Raw genomic sequence first — 15,816 nt, forward strand, 5'->3', positions numbered from 1 at the left:
CTTGTAACGATGGCTGACGAATCCAATCTGTTTACCTCTTGTTCTGGTATGCTCTGCAAATGCACAGTGGGCTTAACCCCACTTAATTAGAGTAAAACAAAAAAATATACGGGTAAGATCATACAAACGATTAATGAACAAATAATATGCAAGGAAGATAGAACGAGAAAATCATTGCATAAAAGATCTTTTGAAGGCTACATAAATTAAAAAGTCGGCATTTTAAAACACAAAACAAAATAGTACTCACTTCAATGGCGCCACATGGGGACTGATGGTGATAGAAAATTGAAGATATAATATATGTATGTATATATTATATATATATATATATATATATATATATATATATATATATATATATATTATATTCTTGTTCAACATGATCACATGTTTGCACACGTACGTAATATGATAATCATAATTTCGCTGATTGTACTAAAAACATGAATTTTACAATGTCGATGTTTAAACTTTTATTTACATACCTTATGACGGCACACTCCTTTCCCGGAGCAGGTTCCCCGTTCAGCCATTTGCTGATTTCTGGTTCTTTGCCATCGCTGTCCACCCACACGCCGTCCACCAGTCTCAAGTCGATGTAGATAAGCTCGGCGTAGAGCGACGCCCTCTTGCCGACAAACTCCTGGAGGGACCTCCACAGATTGGACGTTTTGACGCTCGGCAAGGTTGTTCGAATCTCCTCGCAGGAGAGTTCGGCATCCGCAAAGGAGGCTTTTGACGGGCCAACAGCGTAGAGGGGGTCGACGTAGGCATCTACCTCTGTGAGGGGGAGGGGATACGACAACGTTACGCCAAAGAAGACGTTTGTGTATCAATCGCTAAGTCTACAAAAATCTACAGCATAAAATATTGTGAACAATCAGTCACTATGCTAATATCACTGTAACTTTTTTGGTTCGTTCTTTTTTTATTACATGCCTCGTATACCGAACGTTGTGCGCTCCATAGGATTCAATGGTAACTCACCGATGACATCGCGGGCCGCATAGTCATCACTAGACTGAAAGTGAACCAGAACTATTTTCAACTTGAAAACTTTTGGATATGAAAGTCTCGAAATGTCATGTTTTGCACAGAAAATCCGGTTTTTGGAAAGTTTCGCATAAAAATATCGATCAACCACATAACAGTAGTTTAAATATATCAATGCGCCATTCGATGATGAAAATCGTTCTATTTCTAACCGTTTTTCGTCTAAAATGAAAATAAAGCATTTGACTATAATTTGTTAATAAACATCAATATCTTTGGTGCAAACTGAGTAAGAGAGGCATGTAATAAAAACATTATAGACCAAACAAGGGACTATGTACCCTCGGGGCAGGAGACCATTTGCCCTCCTTACGTCGGGCAAACGGTCACCTACCCTCGGGCACATAGTCCCATGTTTGGGCTATAATATATAATATTGCATTCTATTCCCAGTATCATGGTACAACATTGCGAGAAGGATTTTAAACAGTCGAGGAAGGAGGAGTGAGAAGCAGAAAATCCCTCATGTCCAGGTTACGTCAATGGAGAATGTGACTGAAGGGAACACATCTGCCTAAAAATTGAGATAGCCTTTTGCGAGCTTATCAATTTGGACAGGTCCGTTGACAGCAAGAACGGATAGCATTTTACAGTGAAGTTTGTGAGAACGAATATGATGATCTTTACGGCCCCGATACGGCTTTTGCGGACCGATGTCTTATGGCGGAAGGGCCAAAGCGTGCGAGGGCCCGTACGCCGTACGACCAAGGCTTGCTAAAGCAGCATCCGGGCCTAACTGTGGGTCCATAGCTGTGGTGTTTTCAGACGGGATTCCTGGCTTTTTCGGGCTGGTTTTGACTTTTGCGATTTTAAACCGTGCCACCACAGCTATGGGAAACTTCGTAGACTAACGTCCAGTTTATACCCCAGACAGCACCGTTGTCGCAACTTTGTTCGACTATATTTCGAAAAGTTTCCATCCAAATTACAAATTGCCAACACTCATCGACAACTTGATTATAAGGGACTCACCATGACCAGAAATCCGCTTAAAATTCACTGAAATATCACCTTTTTTCTAGCTTTAACCGACATGACTACACGGAGACCGCCATCTTGCTAATATCACACGATGAATACTCAGTTTGTTTTTATAAGTTGAGAGGTCACCTCTACCTACATTCACGTGCCTGTGTAAAGCTATGGGAGAAAGCGCCCTCAGATCCGCGCATTTTTTTACGTATCACGCGCCAGGTGCCCAAATATGGGCAATCACGTGCATTTCTGAACTACGTCGGTTCTGGTAGCTGCGCGCGTTGCTATCCGCAAACGTTCCATTCGTACACAAAGCCAGCGCAAGATTAGGAAAAATTCTGCTCTGTCATATTGTGGTGGTGCGTGGCGACAGTGGATCCGCGACGATGACAACGGCTTATCTTTCCAAAGTCCAGTAAAATCCTTTCTACACTTAGTACGTGCCTGTGATCCAGGCCGAAATCGATATGTAAGAAGGACAAAAGCGTGATCTCAATTTATTGTAATTTAAACTGGAACTGCTGGTCACACACTAGTACGCAGTTGCTCTGCGCGTTCTGCAGGTAAACAAATGACGTCAGTATGTATGTCAATCCCCGACGGGAAGCGGCCATCGCTTTCTAAAAAATTGAATCAAATGGCGATGAATTTTTGATATCGCCCGCAAAACGATGCTGAATATTATGTAAAATACATATTTATCATTCCATGAGGTATATGATAAAGATGAAAATGGCCCACTCACTGTCACACAGCGGTCCGCCCCATCTCTCTTCACAGTCACAAGTGCACGAGTCTTCGCTGTGCACGACAGTACCGCGAACACACCAGAAAGGGTCACGTTTACAATCTGACATGGAAGTGAAAAAACAAACAAATATAATACTTAACAAGAATTTAAAACATTAATCATATTGTAAAAAATTTACAAGTTGGCATTGCTGTTTTCAAGACTGTAAGTGCACGGTCATACTCAAGGAGATAAAAATTAAACATGTAGTATTCAAGTCTCTATGGAAACGTTGACATAGTTGACTTATTTTATGGAGAGAAGAGAAACACCATGCTTAATTTTCCCGAATTTTGCATGATTTTGCGACATCAATCAACACTTCGTTGACCGGACTATGTTCAATCAGTACCAGACTACAGTCGTTTGAGATGCCTGGAAAATCAAGGTTTTAAACTTATGCATGCACACTTATTTTTTAGAAATTTTAAACGATTCTCTTTCGTTGCCAAGAATCAGGGTAGATGAGAAACAGTATTAATTTCGCAAGTGTCCTAATCTTGCTCACCATATTGGCATATGAACCCAGCTCCACCGCTGCAGGGATAATCAACCCACTGAAATCTGTCGACAGCACTGCGTAGAGAGATTACAGAAGGATTGACAGAAAAGGATTATTTAGCAAAGAACACTTTTATAGCAGAACTGACATTTTATGAACCATGGCACTTAGGGGTTAGAATTCAATCGTTAAATATTATCATGAACGCATTCAACATATACGAAATGCGCACATACTTAATAACTTTACCTATTTGTTTAGTAGAAACAACGTATCTTCATAATTATTTTCTTTCAAACAGGCAGTTATGTTACAACACTAACGAACGACACCAAAAGGAAACAAAAAAAAAAACCGCAATAATTTATATCGTTGGCTGTGTCTAGGAAAAATGATGTGAAACAGTGTATATGTGGCATGTGCAAATCTCTTCAAGTTCAAAATCGTTGATAATGATAGCAAGACTAGGTAAACTTTTAGCAATCTCAAGCAAACATCAAATCGTCCAGCAATCTAAACCGCGAGCAGAATCAGTGTTTGATGTAAAACAGAAGTGAGTTGCATAATACAGTACCAATGAATCGAATTCGAATACCCTGTATTTCTACACGAAGGTATATGCCGAAAAAAGTAAGATGAAAATTCTTCTTTGCAGTAAGTCGAACTAAGAAGGGATGCAGCCGCTTTAGGAGACGTAGACTTCAAAAAAGGGTAGCTTTATATTTAAAGTGCTATTCTGAGACAAGTCCGGCAGTCGAGGTTTAATCCTGAATTACAATACCAACATTTCGTCGTCGGGCAAATTTGCTTCCGTCCACAATGGTTCGGGTACATCATTGCTTTAACCCTTTCACCCCCAATTCCCTGTATACAGGTCCAACATCACCATAGAAAACAATGGATTTGGGACAAACCATGGTGGTGAAAAGGTTAATAACCTCTGAGAATCTTTTGAGGGCGCGCTACTTTCGATGCATGTGAGGCATGTAATAATCCTACAGTAAAAAGTACTAAAATTTTCTGCACTGGATGAATAACACTAGCCGTGGACACTTCCTCCGCAAAGGTATCTGAGGCCCGGTTTAGTTGTGTACTCGTCGCTTTGCTATGAATTGTGTTCCAGCGTCAATCTTTGTTTGAGCGCGTGGTTCGTTGAACTCCGACTGACAAAACATTGTTACAACTCCGGTCTGTTATGGCGTAACATTTGATTAGAAGAGGTTAGGGATGTAGACGAGTCTAATTGCTAACTTCTTTGGCGGCGGAGTACCGTATGTTGTGAGATCAAAATCCGACAGAAATTACTGAAATGTTGAAAGCAGAGCAGTGCTACCGGTGCACACGATGGAAGCCAGGATATAGGTCGCGATGGAAAGCTTTCAAAATTTTAACACATGAACTGTTTATTGCATCTCGACAAGATGTATACAGTGCCATGCGTCCGGGGTAATAAGGTTGAGTGACAGCGTAAAATGGGTAATATGGCGATTTCTATAGGAGAATGACTCCGGGCACGGCATCAGATCCCAGGAGAAACTATTCATTTGAAAGCAAGAGTATAGCGACAAAAGAAACCGCTAGATGGGTACCGTACGTGGCGAGTTCGAATCAGACATAAATATTACTGAAAATTTTTAAAGCCTAATGCTGAGTAACGATGTCAGCCATGTAGAATGTACATGTTGTGGTGGCTTTCAGAGTTTCAAACACATGGAGGGGTTAACGATGAGAAACTTTACATTTACCAGGGCTGCGAGTTCGCATAGGCCGAGTGTCGCGACAAAGCAAACCGTATGTCTTCTAAAGAATTTATGTCTGCGCAAAACCCACTAACTTTCTACAAACTGTGTACGATAAGGGCGTCAACTTTAACGAAAAGCTTTCATTAATGAGAGTAAACCAAATTGTGAAACTACGATGTTTAATTAAGAGATAATTGTTGCTCAATCAACAAATATTAAAAAGTAAACAAAAAGAACGCAGGAAAACCAGATAAAAGTTGAAATATAATTATTAAACTACTCAAAACCTTTTTTGCTTTGCACTAATTTCGTCCTATTTAAGGTAGTATGCGCCTCGAAAGTGAAAGACTTAAACTTTTCCTCAAATTTTCCCTGTGGAATCCTTCAACCATTCTCTTTCAAAATCAAAAATAAAAATCGGGGGTCACAGTGCAAATTTTGGTACTGGGAAACAAATAACTCAAGATTTACCGATATTTAAGATTCAAAATGGCCGCCATCCCTGTGTTAACACTATGGGGAAAAATAAAATTTTCGAAATTCGAAAAACTAAGCCGATGAAAAGTTTTCTTACACCAAGAGCTTTAAAATGAACCCCCACAAGTGGTAGATCAGAAAATAATTGTAAAAGTTTGAGTCTGAATATCTGTCCCCGAGGCACATTCTACCTTAAGGTAGAACGCACCTCGGGGACAGACATTGGACTCTCAAACTTTTACAATTCTCTTCTGATATACCACATGTGGGGGTTCATTTTAAAGCTCTTGGTGAAAGAAGACTTTTCACCGGCTTAGTTTTTCGAAATTCAAATTTTTTTATTTTTCTCCATAGAGTTAACACAGGGATAGCGGCCATTTTGAATTTCTAATATCAGTAAATCTTGGGTAATTTGTTTCTCTAGTACAAAAATTTGCACGGTGACCCCCTATTTTTATTCTTGATTTTGAAAGAGAATGATTGAAAGATTCCTTGAGGAAAGTTAGAGCAAAAGTTTAAGTCTTTCACTTTCGAGGTGCACATTCGACCTTCATAAGTGTTTTAGCAATTGTGTGTACAAATTACCTGATGACGGCGCATCGATTTGACTCCTCGTTCGGTTCTCCCGGAGCCCAGTTCGTGTACTCCACTTCGGTCTCGTTGAAAAACCGCCATCCACGCCCACCACCTTTCTTCTCGTACTTCTCGATGCCCAGGTAGACCGGCCCGGCTATGTTCTCTCTGGTCAACCAACCGGCGAGGTAGTCTTGGGTTTGTTGGTCGGGGATGGTGACGACAACACCCCATCTGTCTTGGCAGTAATAGCTGGCGTTCTCCCAGCTGAGGCTGGTGTCGTCGACGTAGTTGTAGAAGTATGTGGTAGGTTTAGCTTCTGCTCCAGAATAGAGGGGAACGGTTTTATTCTTGGACAAATAGATCAGTGTTATTTCACAAAATCGGCATCCTTGGCGTTGTGTCATTGACGTCATAGTTGTATCTGTTACCAGATAATGCTTACTCTGAGTTGCTTATATGTAGTATAGGCACCTAGAAAGTTAAAGCCCCTGTAGCTGTAAGTCTTGAAATTTGTTTATCTAAACAGGCTTTCAATTTTCTCTGGTTTTCTTTAAGTTCTACGAATTAAAAGGATATAGTCTTATACTACTGAACAATTGGACAAGCATAAATTTTGACCGTTATCTTGATTTCCCGCCATTTTTAAAAAAACTTGTATATATAACAAAGAAAACAAAGCATATGATGTCCCAGTGGAAAACAATCAGCACTGTACATTATATTGGACTAATCTGTTGTTTCTGTGGAGATTCCAATGCATATATGCATAACGTACAGTGTTTTTGCTTTACTTGCATGACGGCGCCATTTTATGTTTGGGCAAACGTTTATTATTTATCTTGCTCAAAATTGCACATACACTCCCAGTGGACAGTTTATTATACTGGTATAAACACCCCTCAATAAGTACATTCCCACGAACTTGTTTTAGTTTGGAAGTAAAATCACAGAAATAATATTCTAAAAGATACAGCTATTGGACCTTTAAGACATCATCAATTTTGCTCAAATTTTCCACCTTATGAAACCTTCAATACTTTTCTCAACAAATCAAGAACAGAAGTCAAAGGTCACCGTGCAAAGTTTGGTACAAGAGAAACAAATTACTTAACATTTACAGATATTTGAATTTTAAAATGGTCCCATCTTTTTGTTTGTTCTATGGGGCAAAATCAGTTTTCGATTTTCGAAAAACTGAGACGGTGAAATTTTTTTCTGATTGAAGAGCTTTAAAATGAGCCCCAGAGAAAACATTGAAAAAAAATCAAGCTCAGCTCTACCAAATATGGTATCCCAGAGGAGCATTAGTACCTTCGGGTAGTCCGCGCCTCGAAATCGAAAGACTAAACTTTACACAAATTCTCTGCAAGGAAGCTAAATCATTCTTTGACATCAATAACGTCAATCTGGCGCCACCGACCAAAATTTGGTATTAGGAAAACATATTACGCCATATTTGCCGATATTTGAAATTCAAAATGGCTGCCATGAATGACTCTGCGTTGACTGCATCAGGTAAAAATCAGATTTGTGATTTTCACAAAAGTAAGCTGGTTTATTTCATGAGCTTCAAATAAATGATACACAAAGCGCAAATGTGGCGGTGTAGTCTCTTTTAGATTACAGGGTAAATACATACGGTACAAAATGAAAACAAACCAAAGAAAGGAAATTCAACTGCGATTGCTCAAAGAAACAGATAACATAATGACTTCAATGTTCAGCTGTAGTCTTTCTAAAATAGTGCAAGCCGCAACTCTAAAATTCGGACTTTTTTCCATGGAACCAATGACATGATCACGCAATATTGTCCTTGACCTGTCTGTACGACTCCATCACTTACCTGGCTTCTTTTTCGCCAATTTGTTACGGACTTTCTTGACCTTGAACTTTCTCTGAAATCCAAATTTACATCTGTAAGAACACAATTGATCCAGGGGCGCGCGATCTCCCAACCAGCAAATCATCAGGACTTGGCTGCCCAAGCGCACTTTTCACCCTGACTAATACAGCATAAAGTGCGCCTCCCGCCCCCTCCCTCCTCACCCAGCAGCAGATCACAAACACATTTTCACACTGACACATTGTTTCTTGACAGGAAAATAGAATTCTATTTACATCTTCGAATTTCTATGCCCAGCATATATAAGTAAGAAATGTTATTGCAGCTCGGAAGTGAACTCTTGAGACCAAAGTAATTTTACTAGGTAGGGTGATATATGTAGCTAAAGAAAATAAATAAATAAGTAATAAATAAATAATAAATAAATAGCATCAGATGACTGATCTGAACATTTCTGTCGCAAAATCTGTAATTTAAAGTGAATAACCTTATCAACATTACTTTTGTTTTGTTTTGCGTAGATATTAGCAAGAGTTGTAATCATTACATTTATTTATTTATTTATTTATTTATTTATTTATTTATTTATTTATTTATTTATTTATTTATTTATTTATTTATTTATTATTTATTTATTTATTTATTTATTGGAATTCTGACAATGACAGAAGCTGGTGATTTATAATGTATATGATTGAATTGAAAATTATTAACAGCGCAGCCTGGTAGGTAACTCCTTACTTATCACTCTATAACCTAAAACGTATGGCACTAAAAGTCTAATAGTATACTCTTTATCGTCTACTGCCAAATATATCACCACATATTATGGCACTATACCCCCCCCCCCCTCCCGATTTAAAGCTTTCCGGGAGGCAATGTAGGCCACACAAGTTGATCTTCACGTTAAAAGCAATGCGATAGTCCCTGTACCTTTTTGCCTTCAGGTAGAATCTGTTTCGGAGCGCCGTTTCAGCTGACTGTAGCGTAGCTAGCTTTCGACAGACATTTTGATAGAGATAAAACACACTAATTTCAAGTCGACAACCAACCCGCACATTTGTAGGTAGAACGGCGGTGTCGTGCATTAAACGGTACGTAGCGCTTTACCAAAACTCTGCCGCATAGACACACACTTGGTAAAATGAAAGAAAAAAAACCTCTATACTTACACCAACTTTTCGAAGTTCCACTTCTACGAAGACGCAACTCGCCAGAAGCAGCAAGCACATCAGAAGTCGAAACATTGTCCGCGATTCGTTCCTATCGAGTTTACCGACAACTACTTATAGGGGAAAAGCGATGTTTGTTCAGATCCCCACTTCGCGGATAGGAGCCCACAACAATTGCAATCTTTCCGATGCGACTTTGGTTACACAGGCTGCAATAGTCACTTTGTTCCTCTCACCTTCTACTGAAATTTGAATGCAAAAAAAGAGACACCCGTAGAACTGCGAGTGCGCGGATTTTCCGTTGCAGAACGTGTTCTAAGATTTGCGCGACTGGCGGGCGAGCTTCCTCAAGCCCAAAGACTGTACGTTATGAAATAGACTTTCACCTAGCTGCTACGTAGAGTGATACTTTCTCTGCAGCCCAGTCATGTAATGATAGACTACAATGCGTTTGTAGACACAGGCAGCTTCATCTTTTGATACACGCTATTAAGCTGATATTCGTTACAATGGCGCGCGCTGTATAAAGCATTCGAATCAGTTACGCACTCACAGAAGGGGCGGAGCTGTGATTCCCATATTGCGTCTATGACGCGTCCCACGCGTGTAGTAGGCCTACTCTCATGCTTCCATGTAATATTAACCACCTATTACCTGGTCATGAGGGCTATAGTATGGTGTCCAATCCATGCCAAAATTACTACTTTGATTTTGCAACACAATATGCCATTCCGAATTCTATTTTACAATTCAACATGCTATTTCGCAACTCAACATGCTATTTGACAACACATCATAGACTTCCAAATCCTATTTACAACTCAACATGCTTTCCCAATTTCATTTGACAACACATCATGGACTTCCGAATCCAATTTTACAACTCAACATGCTCTTCATTTGACAATTCAACATGCTATTTCACTACTCAACATGCTATTTGACAACACATCATGGACTTCCAAATCCTATTTTACAACTCAACATCCCATTCTAAAGCTAGCTCTGCGGAGCAGGGCAGTGTTACTGGCTATCGAACAAGATTCAAAATGGCGGACGCGAAATGGTCCCCTCGCACAGAGAGAGAAATGCGAACTTTGCACAAGTCTAAAAACGCAGCTTAGTACATTGTGTATCTAAACAAAATGAGCGTGCTCGAAAACTAGGATCGATCACGATTATAAATTAAAAATTGCCTGTTTTTGGAAAAGAAACTGCGCGCTGCAATCAGCAGTTTTGTCTATTGTGCACCGTGCGTGGGAGGCTTATCGTGAAAGACCGAGATTTACTATATGGCGCATCTGATATTGTCCCATGAATGAAATTTTGAAAAGAAAAATACGGATTTGTAATGTTTAATTGTAAAATAAAGTTTAAACATTACAATTGAAATCAGTTTCGTTGAATAGTGAAATACAAAGAAAGTGATTGTTTGTCATATGGTTGGTGAATATTTCCCATTTTATGTACCGATGCAAGCTGCCTGAATTGTTGAATTCTTGTTAATTAATCATAGTGTAAAGACCCACAATACAGTTGTTAACAATCGATATCACAGATATGATTTTTATATTATCTTATATCTCGAATTACTTTACGATGCCAAACTTCAGTGAAAGAAAAACATATGATGAACAAAACAAAAAGTTATAAAATAAAAAGTTACTTCATTTACTGGCCACGATTATACCCTTCAGACCTCCCCTTCCCCCCCCCTTTCTTGGCCAAAGAATCATAGTATATCTGATGCAGACTAAAATAAAAATGTTTCAGAATTTTGACGGATTTTTTTTCCCTTTTACCTAAGTGCGTCATCTGTTTTTCTCAAGTTTCTTTGGCTGATTATTTTTATTGAACTTTGTGGGAATTTTTTTTTCGAAAATTTTCCACTCCCCAATGGTCCACCCCTTGCCGGCTAAAGGCCTCCCACCACAGCCCTGCTGACCGCCATAGGCAAAACCAACCACAGGGTGCAACACGCAGTTTCTCCACCGAAAACAATCGGTTTTTTTCACCCAATATCGTGATCGATCTCCTATTTTGAGCACGCTCAACTTGTCTAGATGCACGATGAGCTAAGCTGTGCTTTTGAACTTAGACAAAGCCTATTTCATCTCTCTATGCGATGGGACCATATCAGATGCGCCATATAGTAAATCTCGGTCTTTCACGATAAGCCTCCCACGCACGGTGCACAATAGACAAAACTGCTGATTGCAGCGCGCAGTTTCTTTTCCAAAAACAGGCAATTTTTAATTTATAATCGTGATCGATCCTAGTTTTCGAGCACGCTCATTTTGTTTAGATACACAATGTACTAAGCTGCGTTTTAGACTTGTGCAAAGTTCGCATTTCTCTCTCTGTGCGAGGGGACCATTTCGCGTCCGCCATTTTGAATCTTGTTCGATAGCCAGTAACACTGCCCTGCTCCGCAGAGCTAGCTTTAGAATGGATGTTGAGTTGTAAAATAGGATTTGGAAGTCCATGATGTGTTGTCAAATAGCATGTTGAGTTGTGAAATAGCATGTTGAATTGTCAAAGAAATTGGGAAGAGCATGTTGAGTTGTAAAATAGGATTTGGAAGTCCATGATGTGTTGTCAAATGAAATTGGGAAGAGCATGTTGAGTTGTAAAATAGGATTTGGAAGTCCATGATGTGTTGTCAAATAGCATGTTGAGTTGTGAAATAGCATGTTGAATTGTCAAATGAAGAGCATGTTGAGTTGTAAAATAGGATTCGGAAGTCCATGATGTGTTGTCAAATGAAATTGGGAAAAGCATGTTGAGTTGTAAAATAGGATTTGGAAGTCTATGATGTGTTGACAAATAGCATGTTGAGTTGTGAAATTGCATGTTGAATTGTCAAATGAAATTGGGAAGAGCATGTTGAGTTGTAAAATAGGATTTGGAAGTCCATGATGTGTTGTCAAATAGCATGTTGAGTTGTGAAATAGCATGTTGAATTGTAAAATAGAATTCGGAATGGCATGTTGTGTTGTAAAATCAAAGTAGTAATTTTGGCATGGATTGGACACCATAGCTATAGCGCCCGTCTATTACCCCGAGGGGCCGTGTGTTACCAGAAACACATCGCTATTCCCCGAGGCCGTGGGCTGCGTTTCTGGTAACACACGGCCACGAGGGGTAATGAACGGGCGCTATAGCCCGAATAAAGACCAGGTTATAGGTGTTTTATAACACACCACACGCTCTTGTTTTACTATGTTGTAGTTTTTAATGTGTTTGGTATTTTGCACTGCAACAATCCATTGTGACAAGTTTACTTGGCGATATTTCCACAGCGCTTACAGTTGACGTGATAACACTTTCTTTCAAAAAATATCCTAAGCATACCTAGCAACAATCCTTGGTTGCACTTGAATCTTTTTCGTCGATGAGCCGTTCAAGTCATACGCTGTTGGAATATTGGAAAATCTGTTTTAGAGAGAGGCTCGTCGGTCATCCCGGACGTATAACGTTCTACACATCTGCCATTGTTGCAAAGTTGCAGACGACTCTATGGTCACGTGACCGGACACTTTTCCAAATTTGGTCTGAACTATTTCCCTAGGGAAATAGCTGTTCAAAAAATACCCTCTGACGTCACTTTTGTCGGTTCAATGGGGACAAGACGTATCTATTTTCTAGTCACGTGACGTATTCTGGCGAATCGCGACACGGAATGAGCATGTGGTGTGTTATAATTGTAACTAATGCCCATATCGCTCAATACTGGTGACGTTTAAACTTTAACTTAAATTTAGGATCAGTCGTCGGGTGTTTCACAGGGAACGTCGAGGTTGGCGCGGCTGGTGTTTGCGTTATTCCCCGAAGTACATACACTTGCCAATTTCAAAAGAACAAAATCAGGGTCGCCGCATTGCTACCACCGAACTGTGAAGTGCTTCGATGAGAACGATGATATTTGAGGTAATTAGTACAGTAATGGTAAGTTTTCATCTTGTAATGTTATTTTCTGCAGTAGCTTCAATGAAGATCTCGTCAAGTTTTGTCAAGGTGCGCACCGGCCGGCCTACCTTCACAGAGGGTAGCGGGCGTGTGGCTTGACAGCGTGACGTAACGTGTGTAGCGCGCCTATCTGAAAAAAATTCTTATCTGACAAAACTCTTTTTACCAATAGCCCAGGGAGTCACTTAGCCAGCGCACTTCTCCGCCGTCATTAGTGAATCAATGCGGTACATGTTGTCCTGCCTACCATGTTGTGTGCAACACACAGCATTGTACCCAGGGCTACAGTACATGTACACGGAGTGTGCTGATTTAACCTTAATACGAAGTATTCTATACGAAGGAGTTTGTTTCTGTAAACTACTCTCAAATTGTTTACATGCTATTGTGGTTGTTAGTCCCCACGGACACCGTACGGGGGACTTATAGGTTTGGTCATGTCCGTGCGTGCGTCCGTGCGTGCGTCCGTGCGTCCGTGCGTCCGTTCACGCAGATATCTCAGAGATGCCACGAGCGATTTCATTCAAACTTGGTACAAGGATTACTTCATATGTCATACAGATGCACGTCGATTTGTTTTGTGATATGATCCAATATGGCCGCCAGGTGGCCATTTTTGTAACGATTTTTTTCATGTACAGAGCCATAACTCAGGCATATCTCAACCGATTTTATTCAAAGTTCGTACAAGGACATTGACCTATGTCATATATATGCATGTTTTGTGATATGATCCAATATGGCCGCCAGGTGGCCATTTTATTACGATTTTTTCGTGTACAGCGCCATAACTCAGACATGTTTCAACCAATTTTATTCAAAGTTGGTACAAGGATATTGACCAATGTCATAGATATGCACGTCAATTTGTTTTGTGATATGATCCAATATGGCTGCTGTGTGGTCATTTTGTTATGATTTTTCGTGTACAGAGCCATAATTCGGGCATATCTCAACTGATTTTATTCAAAGTTGGTACAAGGACATTGACCTATGTCATACGTATGCACATTGATTTGTTCAGTGATACGATCCAATATGGCTGCCCTGTGGCCATTTTATTTTATGATTTTTTCATGTCCTGAACCATAACTCAGACATCCACAAGCAAATTTATTCAAAGTTGGTACAAGGACATTGACTTATAGTATACATATGTACGTCGATTTTTTCTCGATATGGTCTGATATGGCCACATGGTGGCAATTTTGTTATTGTTTTTTCATGTCGAGAGCCATAACTCTGGCAAGTCTCAACTGATTTTATTCAAAGTTTGTACCTGGACATTGACTTAAGTCATACATATATGTGTTGATTTTTTAAACGGTAAGATCAAATATCGCTGCGTGGCGGCGATTTTGTTACGATTTTCTCATGTAATGAGCCATAACTCAGACATATTTCCACCAATATCATTCAAAGTTGGTACAAGGACATTGACCTATTTCATACATGCTCGTCAATTTGTTTCTCGTCATGTAGCAGTATCATGTCAATTATTGAAGTTTCATAATTAGGCTGATATGTCAAGAAATACTGCATCAAATTTCATGAAACTTTGTACAGATGTTAAGCTCACATTGCTTTAACATTGCAAAAGACATTTATCAGTGTCATTTTAATTAATTTGTAATTGCGTATGTAATGAACTTTCCTAATTAGAGTGATATATCCACAAATACTGCGTCAAATTTGATGAATCTTGATACAGATGTTGATCTCATAGTGTTGTAAATACTGCATTAAACTTTATGAAATATGGTACCAGTGATAATCTATTAGTGTTAGGATAGTATGAAAAAATGTTTTGCAACATCCTGTCAACTAATTCCCAGTTGACTCATTTAATAACCTTTAGGATAGTGGCCTAAATTGGTTTTATGTTTTCATAACCATGGAACTCATTCTTGGCCATTGAGTGCCATCTGTATCAAAGTATTTTTATCACGGACCTAATAAAGAGGACTCTATCCTCTCTGAGGACCTGTAATCAAAGTACCCATTAACAAGTGGGGACTGTGTATTCAACGATGACTTGTTCTTGCATAGGCCGGGCTCGCCAACTGTATAGTGAGCTAGCTCCATGTTGAGACACTACATGTAGGTGCTTTTCTTATCACCCACTTGCATGTTTATTGAGTATAATTTATGTACTTAAATGGCAAAATTAGCGATCGAGGAAGGTGATGAAAAACAAAAACAAGAAGTACTCTGCTCACCATTATGATGATTTTGATACTCCCGCCACTGTGACAGCAGACGACCTCATGTGACCTTGGGGGGGGCTCTCCCCTACCCCTTAAGAAAGCTACTATGTGTTAATCGTGGGATACACATACGAGAGGCTTTATAATTTTACGCAATCAATGCGATTTACTGTATTTTATAACTATTGTATGACCATTTTGTGATGTTTGATATTTTAGACTGCTTTAATTACGATTTCAGTCGTGTGTTATGACAGGCGAAGTATTGTGTGGAGGATTACTTTCCATAAATGCGTAGGGCTACAAGCAGTAATTAGTTACTTTTGTCAGATAAGCACGTTTTGTCAGATAAGCGCCGTACATACGTACATAATAATAATCACAATGGCCTCCACTCTCGGATGTGAGGGCGATTTTTCATGAATTCAATGATTCAGCGTGGTTCATGTACGAGAGGTTTGAAGAGGAGAAGAGTTTCGAATGGATGACAATCTCAATATTGTACTT

General features: G+C 39.5%; 1 protein-coding gene and 1 long non-coding RNA gene across 2 annotated transcripts; both read right to left on the bottom strand.

Annotated features, from left to right (window-relative positions):
* Nucleotides 1-3,462, bottom strand: LOC139124905 (uncharacterized). The gene is made up of 4 exons (XR_011550091.1): nucleotides 3,330-3,462; nucleotides 2,777-2,881; nucleotides 489-783; nucleotides 1-81 (listed from the first exon to the last, which is right to left on the bottom strand). It is a non-coding gene; the product is annotated as an uncharacterized lncRNA (long non-coding RNA).
* A 2,661-nt stretch (nucleotides 3,463-6,123) lies between these two features.
* On the bottom strand, nucleotides 6,124-9,644 carry LOC139127333 (low affinity immunoglobulin epsilon Fc receptor-like). Its single transcript, XM_070693253.1, has 3 exons — nucleotides 9,134-9,644; nucleotides 7,962-8,013; nucleotides 6,124-6,434 (listed from the first exon to the last, which is right to left on the bottom strand). Exons 1-3 carry the CDS (start codon nucleotides 9,206-9,208, stop codon nucleotides 6,124-6,126), a joined length of 438 nt encoding a protein of 145 aa, XP_070549354.1. The 5' UTR covers nucleotides 9,209-9,644.
* Between the last annotated feature and the right edge of the window lie 6,172 nt (nucleotides 9,645-15,816).

This window comes from Ptychodera flava, chromosome 3, assembly GCF_041260155.1.
Source record: "Ptychodera flava strain L36383 chromosome 3, AS_Pfla_20210202, whole genome shotgun sequence".
Classification (NCBI taxonomy): Eukaryota; Metazoa; Hemichordata; class Enteropneusta; family Ptychoderidae; genus Ptychodera; species Ptychodera flava.